Here is a 14,178-nt window from a genome sequence, read left to right as displayed (position 1 = left end):
CAATGGGGTAGCGGAATTTCCAGGACTAAGCTATTGATCACACAGAGGCAGGCCCTCTATTTGGCCAAAAGAATACTGATTCCAGGGAGTCATGCTTGTCCCAAGGATCCCAAGCACGAATGATCTGCATGAGGATTACCCAGAGTGTTTGTTACAATGCAGATTCCAGGACCCCATCTGGGAGCCAGGGAAAGAGGACTGTAAACCCAAGTTTAAGAACCATCACTCTAGACCTGTGGTCTCTCAAATAGGGTACCCACGTCTCAGGTGATACATAAGACAAGGCCATTCGTCGTGTGAAGAGAGTGTAAGAACTTCTATTTATCTATAATAAGAAATGCATAAAATAAAAAATAAAAATAAGAAGTTACTTTGTACTACTATTTAATACTCAGTTCGTCACTGGACCCCTCATGTGGTCATGTCACCTGCGCTTCTGGATACCTCCTGAGAGTGGAAGCTCCAAACCACAAAAGAACGAACAGGCGGGTCAGCATTGTATGTGTTTTTCCAGAGCATTAGAGTGAACTGCAGTTTATTCATGAAGTGGGTTTGTGGATTATATTATTTAGTTTTAACTAAACTAAGCCTGGAAAAATGGACAGGTGTCCTAAAAAAAAATCCTGCGAAAAGCCACACTGTATTTAAGATAATGATGACATGCATTGGGAATTCCCTGGCAATCCAGTGGTCAGGACTCCGAGCTTTCACTGCCAGAGGGCGTGGGTTCAATCCCTGGTCGGGGAACTAAGACCCCACAAGCCATGCAGCAAAAAAACAAAAACAAAAACAAAACAAAATGATAACAAGCATTGGTGAAAAACAAGAAAATGGCAGAACTTACATTTTTACTTCTAGCTTTTCTTCAGCCATATTAAAATGTAAAAATGATGATCAACCAATCAAACTTATGAAGAGTCAGCCTCCCCAAGCCCCCCAAACTTAAAAATTATCCAGAAGACTAACTAAGATATGGGCTTACATCCAACCAGCATCAATGCTGAATCTCAGCTAAGTGTAGAGTATTTTGGGGATATTAGCCACAACCAGTATAAAGCTGTCATGATTAACAAGATTAAGAAACCAAAACATTATAATTAATAACCTGTTTACAAGAGAAAGAAGTTTTGTGCTATTAATAAAGTAAAAGAAATTTTTTAACTGTTTAGTTCATCTTTATCTCATTATTGAAACATTTCTGTTGCTGTTAGTTGATAATTCACTCTCTGTGATAATAAGTATATAATTTACAAATAAGCAAGCACATTTTATGGGTTCACACCCAAATTCTTTGACTGATAGCCTTGTGGGATCCAAGGCCAGGTCCAGTTTCTGTCCCAACTTGAAACTTTTATGAAACCAAGTCTCCCCCTTTGGCCTCCTGATCAGTTGTGAGCAACCGGTTTCTCAGTGAGTCATTCCGTCAGTCATGAAAAAACTCCTTGTTTACTTGGGTATCCTAAGGACTTTGTCATGGAACCTCAGAAGAAAAATGCAATGAATTGGTCAGTCCTGCTCCTCCCAGGCATGTGAACCTGAAGAAATTCGGGGTTCTGCAACCTGCTTTGCATATAATCTCCTGGGAGGCCACAGCAGACTCTGAAGCAAAGTCTATTCATGACAGTCTCTGGACAGTGCCCCACCCCAAGTGCAGAGCCAGGTGTGACTATCTACCTGGGAATATGACAGTCACAGACAACCGGCCCTGAGCTCCTGGGTCTCATGTTTTCCATTTCCATCTGCTGCTTCTCCTCTTCTGCCCTGAGCCATGCCCTGTGACTCACACTTCCACTCCCAGGGCCTGCCTTGGGTCTGCTTACTTTGAAAACCCAGTTTGGACTCTTCTCCAGTTTTGACCTTGGCTCCCCTCATTTCATCTTCAAATTTTGTGCCACTTTAGCATCCCAAATCCACAGCTATGACTGAATTGCTCCCCCAGGCTCGTAGGGCTCCTACAAACTTGCCAGGCTCCCATCTCCCTGGTAAGAGGGCCGGTGACTGTATTATTGTATTGAACAGGAAAGAAAGGATCCAAGGACCACTCCTGGGAGCCAGCTGAATGCCCCCACTAACACCTTCCTTTACTCTTCCAGACCCTAAAAGGGGCAAGGGTACACCTTGGCCAGGGAGAAGGACTGTACAAGCACAGGTCTCTGGCCAGAATCTTTCTGTTTGGTTCTCTGCTACCTAGTTTGCTCTTTTCAGTTATCATAGCTTGCAGATCTACAGCCCAGACTCTCTGTTCTTTGTCAAGATGAGAGGACGAAGAGAAAGCTGGAGACAGGACAGGAGAACTTTCATTAGAGTTGGTGACAGACATCTCTTCTCCTGTGTACTTTCCCCACCCCCTCCATCCTGGAGCTTTCTTACTGCTGTTTGTACCTTCCATCCTTTGGCTACGCACTCCCCACCTACTACAGATCTCCTGGCTGCCATCTGAATAGGCCTCCCACGTTGCCCTGTGTGGCTCTCTTGATTTAGAGCTGAGTCAATATAAGTTGGTAGAGTAACCTCCAATATTTTCTTCTCCAAGAATCCCTTTTATGATTTTCCCTACAGATTGTTTATTTCAAAAGATGATGTATATTAACCTATTTGCAGGTCATATTGTTACTCCCAAATTTAAAAATCTAAGATGTAAATGACTAAAAACTAGGCAGACTAGGGAAGGTTTGCCTCTGCCAAGGGATGATGGATGCCTGTGGTACTACCTTCATGTGGGAGAAAGGGAGACAGGCAGAGTGTACACCCAAGCCTCTGCACCCCACTCCTGAGGCTTGGGTTGTGGCTGTGTCTCTAGATTTCCATGTTTCCATGTGTGCTCTCTGAAACTTGACCTCACTCTCTGATATGATTCACTTATGCTTGGTATACATGTATGATGCAAATAGGGCCACAGGGGTTTTAAGCTGAGTACAAAACCTTAATCTATATACACTCAAATTCAGGAAGCCTGGATGTAAGAAGGTCCAAAGTAAGGAAAGGTCATTTCTCTTTTTTATTTTTATTTTTTTTAATTGGAGTATAGTTGATTTACAATGTTGTGTTAGTTTCTGCTGTACAGCACAGTGAATCAGTTATACATACATCCACTCTTTTTTAGATTCTTTTCCCATAAAGGTCATTACAGAGTATTGAGTAGATCTCCCTGTGCTATACAGTAGGTCCTTATTAGTTATCTATTTTATATATAGTACTGTGTGGAAAGGTCATTTCTCTTTAACTCAATTCTAATTTTAATAAATCATCTCTTAGGATGTATTATATAATGAATATTTCAAGCAAGTTTTATTATTTTTGTTTTGTTTACCCTGGATACCAAAATCATCTTTACAGTAAAGCACATATGACAGGCTAAAAACTGTAAAGAAAGTCCCACATAACCTGAATAGCATAAAAATGGATTTGTTTTAAAGTATTTCCTTTAGGAGTTGAATTTTGGATATGCTTTACTAAAAATAAATATATATATATAACACCAAAACTAGGACCCTGAAACAATTGCCATGGTGTCAAGCACTAGAATGCAGTACAAGTAATGGAGAATAAATTTTATTGAAGTCCAAATTCTGCCATTAACTTCTTTTTTTTAAATTAATTTTTATTGGAGTATGGTTGCTTTACAATGTTGTGTTAGCCTCAGCCTCCACTGCACAACAAAATGAATCAGCCATACACATACAGATATCCCCTCCCTTTTGGACTTCCTTCCCATTTAGGTTACCACAGTGCACTAGGTGAGTTCCCTGTGGTATACAACATGTTCCCATCCGTTGTCCATTTTATACATAGTATCAGTAATGTATTTGTGTCAATCCCAGTCTCCCAATTCCTCCCACCCCACCCCTTTCCCCCTTGGTATCCATATATTTGTTCTCTACGTCTGTGTCTCTATTTCTGCTTTGCAACTGAGATCTTCTATACCGTTTTTCTAGATTCCACATATATGCATTATTATACGATATTTGTTTTTCTGTTTCTGACTTACTTCACTCTGTATGACACTCTCTAGGTTCATCCACGTCTCTACAAAAGACCCAGTTTCATTCCTTTTTATGACTGAGTAATATTCCATTGTATATGTGTACCACATCTCCTTTATCCATTCGTCTGTCGATGGACGTTTAGGTTGCTTCCATGTCCTGGCTATTGTAAATAGTGCTGCTATGAACATTGGGGTGCATGTGGTTTTTTGAATTATGGTTTTCTCTGGGTATATGCCCAGTATTGGGATTGCTGTGTCATATGATAGTTCTATTTTGTCATTAACTTCTTATGCAAAACTTCTACTGGAATTAGTAGAATGGATATGAACAAAGCCAAGGAGTTTTGTCTTTACAGTCATCTCACCTGTGTGAGAAAAGTTTTTTTTTTAATCGTACTTATTTTGGACCCTAAAATGGCTATCTTACTTACCATTTGGAAGCGCGAGAAGAATATAAGATATCATCAATAGGAGTTGTTAAAACACGTTGGTGTACAACATTTAAATACTTCTCGATGTGAATCTGTTACGGAAAAGTTAAAGTTTAGGCCATTAGAGTGGACTTGAGATCCTCAGCTAATTTACTCCATTTCATTAGGTTAACTCTTGGAATGGTGTAATTAAGCCAAAAGGCACAACATGCTAGGTGTTTATTTCAAGGCTAAGGTATCATTAGGCAACTCAAGGCCAAATTACTTTATCCCAAAAAGCAGCATAAACAATTGAGACTCAAAGCTTAAGTGACCTGTAGCATTCTTCACAAATGAACCTACACAATAGTCAGTTTGCTACCTAGCTGGGGAAACTTGCTAGGCAACCCTGACATTGAGTGATGTCTTTCCCTTATGGGGACTTCAGGCAAGCATCAGAGGAAAGCGTTTGGCCTCTAGGTAACAGATTATTTTAAATGGCCAACCCAAAGACTCCAGCTGGGTCCAGCCCTCTCACCATCACGTAATATAGGACAATGGCATGCTAGTCTGATGAGGCAACAAAATCTACCACACCTCTCAGCCTCAGGAGCTGAGCTGGGATGCTAATAACATGGTAGAGTGAAAGTCAGAAGCAAGAGCAGAGACGCTGATCATCAGAGGTCTGGAAGATGGAGATGGCCTTTATTTGGACCCATGTGCTAATAGATCCTTGTTTTATATATGAATGTTATCCTGGTCTGAAGATTGGATTCTCCCATGCTCTTATATTCGTCTAATAATGATGAAGTCCCTATCTACTTTATTTCTCTGTTCCAAAATTGGTGTATTTCTTTTCTATTTCCATTGTTACATACTAGGTTACAATATTTCAAAAATAACTAATCTCAAAATACTTAAGCTATTAGGGAAAAGTAAACTATTTTTTAGAATCCTGGTGAATTTGATAGAAACTCTCTGCAATGTATTGGTATGAATCCTTTTTTTTGTCAGGCATATTGTTGGACTGAGGAGTTGTTTTTAAAACTCTAAATGATTTTTATCAAACCACATTTTAGGGGTTATCACTGCATAATCATATATTATCAATGCCTGACATTCTTGTGGCACGTAAATCAATCAATCAGTTAATAATCATCCTTTTAAAAAAGGAAGAGCAGGGGCTTCCCTGGTGGCGCAGTGGTTGAGAGTCTGCCTGCCGATGCAGGGGCACAGGTTCGTGCCCCGGTCCGGGAAGATCCTACATGCCGCGGAGCAGCTGGGCCCGTGAGCCATGGCCGCTGAGCCTGCGCGTCCGGAGCCTGTGCTCCGCAACCGGAGAGGCCACAGCAGTGAGAGGCCCGCGTACCGCAAAAAATAAATTAATTAATAAATAAAAAATTAAAAAAAAATAAAAAAGGAACAGCATGGGAAAGGTGATGACCAACTGAGGCCCACCTCTGTTACAGAATTACATGGGGCCTGTGAGAAGCACAGTTCTTTTCTTCTTGAGGAATCCTTGTCTCCTTCTGGAATTTTATTTAATATCTAAAACACTACTTACTTTTAACCCCATTTTAGTCCTTTTGATTGCTGTTTCAAGATTCTGAATGTCAAGAGTTTCGCCTTTTTCCTCATGTGGGAATTTTGTTAATTTCTCCTTTAATTGATAAAGTTCTTCTTGGACCTGGAGGTAGAAGAATATAAAATATAAAAGAATACAGGGCGGGCTTCCCAGGTGGCGCAGTGGTTGAGAGTCCACCTGCCGATGCAGGGGACGCAGGTTCGTGCCCCGGTCCGGGAAGATACCATATGCAGCGGAGCGGCTAGGCCCGTGATCCATGGCCGCTGAGCCTGCGCGTTCGGAGCCTGTGCTCCGCGACGGGAGAGGTCACAACAGTGAGAGGCCCGCATACCACAAAAAAAAAAAAAAAAAAAAAAAAGAATACAGGGCTTCCCTGGTGGTGCAGTGGTTAAGAACCCGCCTGCCAATGCAGGGCACACGGGTTCGAGCCCTGGTCCGGGAAGATCCCACATGCTGCGGAGCAACTAAGCCCGTGCACCACAACTACTGAGCCTGCGTGTCACAACTACTAAACCCCGCGCGCCTAGAGCCCGCGCTCCGCAACAAGAGAAGGCACAGCAATGAGTAGCCCGTGCACTGCAACTAGGAGTGGCCCTTACTCGCCACAACTAGAGAAAGCCCGTGCACAGCAATGAAGACCCAACACAGCCAAAAATAAATAAAATAAATAAATTTAAAAAGAAAAGAATACATACATAGTCCACCTAAAACAGTTATTTATCTTAAAGGTTTGCAAATTGCTTGAATTGCTAGAGACAATAAAGTTGATTTTAAAGATGGTGATCATTGAAAAGGACTGTCCTTATGGTTCTGAGACGTGCTTCGTTAGACGGCTCCAGTCACTGTCTTTCAGATTTTGGAAAACTAAGCTTTCATACAATTTTCTATTTGTCCTTCCCCCATTAGAAACAGATCCAAGATAAAACTCCAACTCAAATGGCTTCTGCTTTCTCAGTTGGTAAAGCAGTTGTGTCAGATACAATAAGAAGTTTGTGCCAAACTCTGATTTCTACTAATTGGTTGAGAGGTAAGAAGACAGAACACTTCCGGCAAAGAGAGGTTCTAGTGAAAGCAGTGCCTTTCAATAGAGAATTACAAATATGTGGACAGGGCCTGCTGGTTTTCCATTCTAGCTGGATCTTCCCCACTTACTGCTCTGAAGAAGCAGTTCTGTAGATGTGGCCTTAATTTTGTTTTATGTAGTCAGAAATGAAAACAATCCTTGAAGAAAAAGCAACATAATGTCATTACTTTAACATTTTCCTTCAATTTGTATTTTCCTTAGAAATGATGAACATCTCTCCAAAGTCAAGCACCCTCAGAATAAAATAGGCATTATGAAATTAGCACAAGATTCTCTGCATTCATATTAGAAACCAAACTTCCACAGATAAATACAGATGGCACCAATTATTGTATGGGCTGCTGCCACAAGAGAAACATTTTGTTATGCAAATTTATGAACCCAACACCTGTTTCAGCGATAGTCACACCAATAATAATCTGCAGATTGGGTTGCTAAAGGCGTTTTGAAACAGTTACCTTTTCTCTGTTAGTATTACTGGACCTACACGTTGATCCAGCCTATGCTATCGATTACTCTCAAGTATTCCCAAGGAGTCAAGTATTCAAGAGATCAAAAGATTTGCATCTTTTCACTGATGGGCATCAAAGTCTGGCAGACACATCTGGTCATTTGTACTCTGCACAAATTATCATGTAGAGCCTTCAGGGCTCACAGATTGAAATCTGAACACACCTACTGTTTGCTGGTACACACTAAGGATGAAGATGTACCTCTTTCGACTGTTGTGTCCAAATTAGTGCTGCAAGCTGATTTATTATCTATTGTCTAAAGACATTTGGAAGTACAAAAAAGCAGTTCAAGGGCAAGCCCACTTCCAGGCCCACATTTTTTGTCGTTATTGTTGTTCGACTTTTGAATGCACTGAATTTCCTTCTTGTAGCTCTAGTATTTGTAATACTTGTAGCTTCATGTATCATTCTGTAATTATGCCTGTCAACTGCTGGAGGGAGTGAAAAACACACTGGATTATTTATCAGGGAACCGAAGGTCTGATTTCTTCATTGCTTTGTATGGACAATTATATGTCTTCATAGAGTTGTGAGATAATATGTAATAGGTCTGGTACATAGTAATAACTTGGTAAAAGGCAAATGAACATAATTCCTTGTTCTATTACTGTTCACACAGTGTCCATGCACACCATCCACATTTTCTCTAGTGTTCTTACCAAGAAAAAAAAAAGAATTACTCTACTTGTAGAATGAAAATGAGACAATGGGTGTGAAAATGAATGAATATAGGCTTTGGAACCAGACAGATATGAACTAGAATTCTATTTCCTCCTTTACTAAACTGAGATGGGCAAATTTACTTAGCTTTTTAGAGCCTTTGTGTTCTTACCTGTAAAATGGGGATAGATAGCTACTTTTCAGAATAGTGGCAAGAATAAAATGAGTTAAAGTACATAAAGTGCTTTGTATAAGGCCAGCCACATAGGAGGGCACTGAACCAATGTTAATTCTCTTCTCTTGAATGGTAAAACCTAGTGAAACGCCTTGCATATAACTGGCACTTAGTAAATGTTCATTGATTTGAATTGTTCTTTCTTTCTCAAGAGCTTTTTACTTTCCTTGCCAGATATTTCTTCTCCCCTCTTAGTAACCGCACATCTGTTTGTATAATTGCAATAGAGACAAGTACTGTAGGAAATGTTTCACCAGACCTGGGTAGAAAAAGAGATTAAGTTCTGAATCTCCATTCTTCAAATAGATCCAATCTACCATACTGAAATTTTACGTGTCACCCATCATCTCTGTGATCATCAAATGCATTGCTTTCCATACTTTTCCCACTTGGAGGAAGATTATTATTTTGACAGTCTGGGGACAGGGCTACTTAATAAGAAGCCCTTGAAAGATTCAATGCAGACAAAAGTTGCTCTAGAATTTAAAATTTAAAAGAGCCAGGCAACAAAATTTAAAAGAGCCAGGCAACAAGACTCCGTTTTGTCAAAAGCAGCCTCATGACTCCATTTTATTCATCTCTGCTAAAGATAAGAGTTTGGCTGAGTCATTCTCATTGCTTCCCCATTCATTTTTATGTTGTACGCTCCTGGCAAACCAGACAGAGGGTTTGATAAGAGAGACAGTGATAATATCAAGCTGTCAATCAGCTCAAATATTTCCAAGGTTGGGGTTAACATACAGCTGTTGGGTTTTTGAAATATGATTTCCAAAACTAATTAAAAAGTTAATTTGATTGCAAGACTTGGTAATCCTGGTTGCACAAACATATGTTTAATAGTTGGGTCAAACGAGTGTTTATAAACCTATAAAGACACCACATTATTATTAATAAAGTATAAACACAAAGCTTCTAATACTTAATAATAAAAGAAACCATCTAGGAGACCTCCCAGAATCACCACCACACTTCTTAAAGATTGTTTCACAAATGTGCCATAACCTGTTGAAGGACCAGCACACACCAGATTTCTTACTCTGGGTGAGTTACTTTACTTTTTGTATCTTAGTTTCTTCTTCTGTAAACTGCAGCTAAAAATAAAACCTGCCTACTACAGTAGTTGTTAGGAGATTATCTAAGCCCTCAGCACAGGGTCTGGCTCTCAATAAATACTGGCTACTATTTTAATTATAATGATTATTATTACTATAGTAAAACCTCAGTATTCTGATCAGTTGAGGAAAGAGCCAGAAAAAATTGTAAAAGGTCTGAATTATACACTTGAAGGTGAAAGAAATTAAGTAGGTAACAAAATGCTGCCCAGTAGAGCTCTATGTGGGCATGGTACTCATAGTTCCTGAACCAAAAATGAAAACATGGACTTTGATATATGATCTGATTGGGACAGAATATTCACAATCAGAACTTCTTACATAGAAAATGAAAGAAGATGGCTTGAATTTTCTATGTATATGAGTACCCACAATGCTCATCTTTGATCAGTTTCCTTTCCATACCATGAAAGAATAATAGTACTTATCGGATAGACTTGTTGTAAGGGTTAGATGAGTTAAATATATATAGCACTTAGAACCATGCATGATACCTGGTAACTACTATGCTCTTGTGATTTTTCTTCAAAATCATGCAACAGTTTATATTTTACAGTACGATCTAAAGTAGTAGCTCTCATACTTAAGGGTACATCAGAGTTATCCGAAAGCCTTGAAAAACAGATTGCTGGGCCCCACCCTCAGAAATTCTGATTTATTAGGTCTGGAGTGGGGTCTGAGAATTTGCAGTTCTCAGAAGTTCCCAGCTGTTTCTAATGAGGCTGGTCCTAGGACTACGCTTTGAGAATCATGGGTTTAAAGAGTTGCTTAATGTATCTCACTGAGACATAGACCTAATATACTAAATTAGGGTGAAGCAAGTGGAGATTTGAATGAAGTACCTCTGCTAACAGTAAGGAAGTCCACTTTACAGTAAAGACCAATTATGTAGTTTTGGGGAAATTGGGTCAATTTAGAATCAGCGGTAGTTCTAATCTAAGCTATGTGTCCTACAGAAGAGAAAACTGAGGCCCAGAGAGATGAAGGGACTAGCCCAAAGTTACCCACCTGGCAATGTCATCGCCAGGGTCAGACCTCAGTATTCTGACTCCCAACCAAGTATCCTTTTCACTGGATGTACTGCTCTTTGGAGGAAATAAATCACAGGCCCAGGTAGAAATGGAACCCATGTTGGCATGTCTGAGAGTGCTGCCATATGCTCACAAATACTCAGAATGCAGTGAAAAAGTAAGGAAGGTCTTCCACGTTTCCTTATTATACACGTTCTACATTGTACCAGGAAGAATTTTACATTGCATCTAGAGATCAGCCTCAGTAATCAGTTTAACTGTAGCCTCTCTTTCTCTGCATAGCCCTCCACTTAGTGCATACGAAGTAACCCTTTTAAGCAAGTGGGGGGGTTGATCAACATGGATATGACTCTCTTAGCTCTTCCCAAAGAGAGGTCTGGCCTTTGCCCTTGGATACTGGGAGGTGATGATCTCTAGGCCCCTGAAGTGTCCTGCTTGACAGGAATGTCTTTATGATGGGGGCTTTGAGCTATGCTGTATCAGTTCCAATCTTTAGAGGAATTAGACTGAAATCATTAGTCTACTCTCTGGGAAGGGCTGAAGACTAAAAGTCAGCCAAATGGGCAGTTTGATTGAGCTCCAATAAAAACTCTGGACACTAAAGTCTTGGGAAAGCTTCTCTAGTTGGCAATAATCTGTATATATTGTCACATATCATGGCTGGAAGGAGGTAATGCCCTCCATGACTCCATGGGGAGAAAATGGCTGGACCATTTTCCATTTGGACCCCTCTTGGACTGTGCCCTAAGCATCTCTTCCCACAGCTGATTTTAATTTGTATCCTTTTGCTATAAAAACACTGTAATTGTAAGCATAGTGCTTTCCTGAGTTTTGTGAGTTGCTCTAGCAAATTAGCCACTGTGCGGTGGCTAGGGCTTCCTAGCTGGTCTAGGAATAGCTGGTCTGAAGTGAGGATGGTTCTAGGGACCCATGAACTTGTGCCTTGTGTCTAAGTGAGGACAGTCTTGTGGAGACTGTTCCCTGAGACGTGGCAGTTTGGCTAAACTCATTCTAGGATGGTGGTGAAAGCAAGGATAATAAAAGGTGAGATTGGAAGATTTGGGTATGATTTATATTGGGGAAGTCTATGAAATTGGTGAGTTTAGGGGTTTGTATTTTGGAAAAGGTGAACTTAAAGAAGTCTCCCAGATGGGAGGTAACAGACCAAATCATGGCAGGAAGAAAAACTAGACCCTTTAGATCTGAGTAGAGTCCTGATAGAGTGACCTTAGGCAAATTACAAGCCTTAGTCAAGTAGACGTAAATATAAGAGGTAAAAGTGACGATATATGTGGAAATGTTTTAAAACTATCATATGTAAATGTGAAAAAACAAAGTACTTTTAACATTCTGGAAAAATCTGAGTGTAACTGTCATAAACTGAGTTATATGGGAGAAGTTAATACTTTCTTGATATTTCCCCCCTCAGATTAGAGAAAGTTACTTCCCTGTGTTTTTTAGTTTGTCACATTTCCACATTCAAAAACTTTAACTTGATTAGCAATCTTTTATCTTCAATACGTTTCTCTATCTGTATGTTCCCAAGCAAGGTATTTCTATTTTATTTATTATTTTTTATTGAGATGTAATTGACATATAACATTAGTTTCACATATACAACATAATGATTTGATATTTGTACATATTGCTAAATGATCACCACAGTAAGTCTAGTTAACATCCATCATCACACATGTCAATAGTTACAATTTTTTTTCTTGTGATGAGAACTTTTAAGATTTACTCTTAGCAACTTTCAAACACACAGTAGAGCATTATTAACTATAATTCCCATGGTGTACATTTCATCCCCAGAACTCATTTATTTGCAAGGGACTTCTAGATCCAAAAAAACTGGGGTGATTAAGAAAAGCAGTTCACATATTTCAACTTCTCCCCAGATTTATCACCTCTCCAATGTGTCTGATTCGTATCTCCTCCACTTCCCTACATCATGGGATCAAAATTTTCAGAACATAACACTTAAAAATGGTGCCTCACTGTAAGATGCATTTTTCCAAAGTAAAGATCCCGGTGGTGTGTATGGCCCTGGAGTTTTACCAGAGGCAAAATGGTTGTGCTTCGAGAGCGCAACCTCCAGGCTCAGGCTCCGGAGGTGTGTGAGCTTGGCGGGAGAGGTCTGGGTTGGCATATCTGGGAGTTCTCTAAGCGGTGCTGCCCCTCGTGTGTTGGAGGCAGTGTGGGAGCGGCGCTCCAAGAAGGTGGGCGTGAGTGGATGGGCGGGCGTGAGTGGATGGGCGCTGCTGGGCCTCGCTCGAAGGGTCTTAGCTGGGAAGGGACGGTGAGGCCCATTTCCCACCTGGATTAATATGGATCCGATGGGGTCGTAGTCTTCCGTCTCCTGGGCCATGCCTACAGCCGGGCGGGGCTACCTCCCGGAGGAGGCGAGGTCTCCAGGCGCCGGAACCTGCTGCGGAGGGAGCTCGTCCCCATGGCAACGCCACGCGCAGCCCGGCCTGGTCCACGCCGGGAGCGGAAGAGGGGCTGGAGGAGGAGGCAGGGCCGGCCGTGCCTTCTGAGAATGCGCCTTCATTTGCGCGTCTCCCCCGCGCGCCGGCGGCCGTGGTATCGCCCAAGGCGGAAGGGGCTCTTGGACAGAACCTGTTCGCTGGCGCAGAGATGGCTGCGGGCGTCCCGTGTGCGCTAGTCACCAGCTGCTCATCCACCTTTTCCGCAGACCGGCTAGTCCAGCGTGAGTAGTGAGGCACCTGGGCCGATTTCCAAGCCCCGCGCCAAGCCTCGGCTGGCGACAGTCCCAGCACCGCGGCCTCCCTCGGGGCCTCTGTCGCCGCCGCGGGCCCTGGCCTCTTGCTCCCCTTGGTGGTGGCCCGAGACTCCTCTGGTGCCCTTCAGACGTGGTCGAGGTTCCCAGTCCGCCAGGTGTCCACCATTAGCTCCTGCATTCGTTGTTTCTCTGTTTGCCCGGCCCGCCATGTCGTTTCTTCCAGCTTTTTCTGTAAAGTAGGACCCCAGCCCAGGGGTTGTTGTGGGCAACCTTTGAGGTGAACCGGAAAGGCGCTCTGGGAATGGTACCGAGGAACGCGAGTGTCAGGTGCAGGAATCGTGATTTATGTTGCCATCCCTGCTCCTGAAGTAGAGAGTGTTTCCTCTGGCTACCCCTTGATGTGTATTTTAAGACTTGTTCGACTTGCCCCCTGCACTCTGCAGTTATTCAGTGCCTTGCCTTCCTCCTGAGGCTAGGCCCTCCGCCAACATTAGTTTTTGGTTGTTACTGGGCCTAGTCCTTTTGCCTTTGGACCTTCCTAGTGGTTGTCAAACTAAGTCACTCTTGAAAGAACCGTAGGCGAGGAGGGGAGACCAGTGTAGTAGAGAAACCATAGGGCTGGGGGCATAGGCTCAACTCTTCCACTAACTAACTCCGCAAAGTTGATTATAACTCAAGACTCCTGTTTTAAATGTGTGGCTTCGAGTAAGAACAGTGACTCTCAGCTGTAACCTATGCCCTTCAGTTTTCTTTGTAATATGGTGATAATTTTCACAGGATTTTGTGCTTAACCCAGAGTACTCTTTCGGTAAATGGTA

General features: G+C 41.8%; 2 protein-coding genes across 6 annotated transcripts in view; one reads left to right on the top strand and one right to left on the bottom strand.

Annotated features, from left to right (window-relative positions):
- The window catches only part of IQCH (IQ motif containing H), a 113,505-nt gene extending 100,444 nt beyond the window's left edge, over positions 1-13,061 (bottom strand). Inside the window, exons 1-3 of the mRNA XM_019948794.3 lie at positions 12,935-13,061; positions 5,960-6,082; positions 4,417-4,508 (exon numbers count right to left, since the gene is read on the bottom strand). Coding sequence (XP_019804353.3) covers positions 4,417-4,508; positions 5,960-6,082; positions 12,935-12,985 — 266 coding nt within the window. The 5' untranslated portion in view covers positions 12,986-13,061. The remainder of the gene's footprint in view (positions 1-4,416; positions 4,509-5,959; positions 6,083-12,934) is intronic.
- Positions 13,062-13,152: 91 nt separating this feature from the next.
- AAGAB (alpha and gamma adaptin binding protein) overlaps positions 13,153-14,178 on the top strand; it is an 86,768-nt gene continuing 85,742 nt past the window's right edge. For 2 of the 5 annotated variants that reach the window (XM_033851872.2, XM_033851874.2), the window contains exon 1: positions 13,170-13,327. In XM_033851872.2, the coding sequence (XP_033707763.1) occupies positions 13,255-13,327 (73 nt within the window). In that variant the 5' untranslated portion in view covers positions 13,170-13,254. Of the gene's footprint in view, positions 13,328-14,178 lie in introns of all 5 variants that reach the window. The other 3 variants (XM_073801162.1, XM_033851875.2, XM_033851871.2) reach the window with 3 other exon arrangements.

The sequence above is a fragment of the Tursiops truncatus genome, chromosome 2 (assembly GCF_011762595.2).
Source record: "Tursiops truncatus isolate mTurTru1 chromosome 2, mTurTru1.mat.Y, whole genome shotgun sequence".
In the NCBI taxonomy this organism is placed as follows: Eukaryota; Metazoa; Chordata; class Mammalia; order Artiodactyla; family Delphinidae; genus Tursiops; species Tursiops truncatus.
Note: the sequence above shows the minus strand (reverse complement) of the source record. Positions and strands in the feature narration are given on the sequence as shown.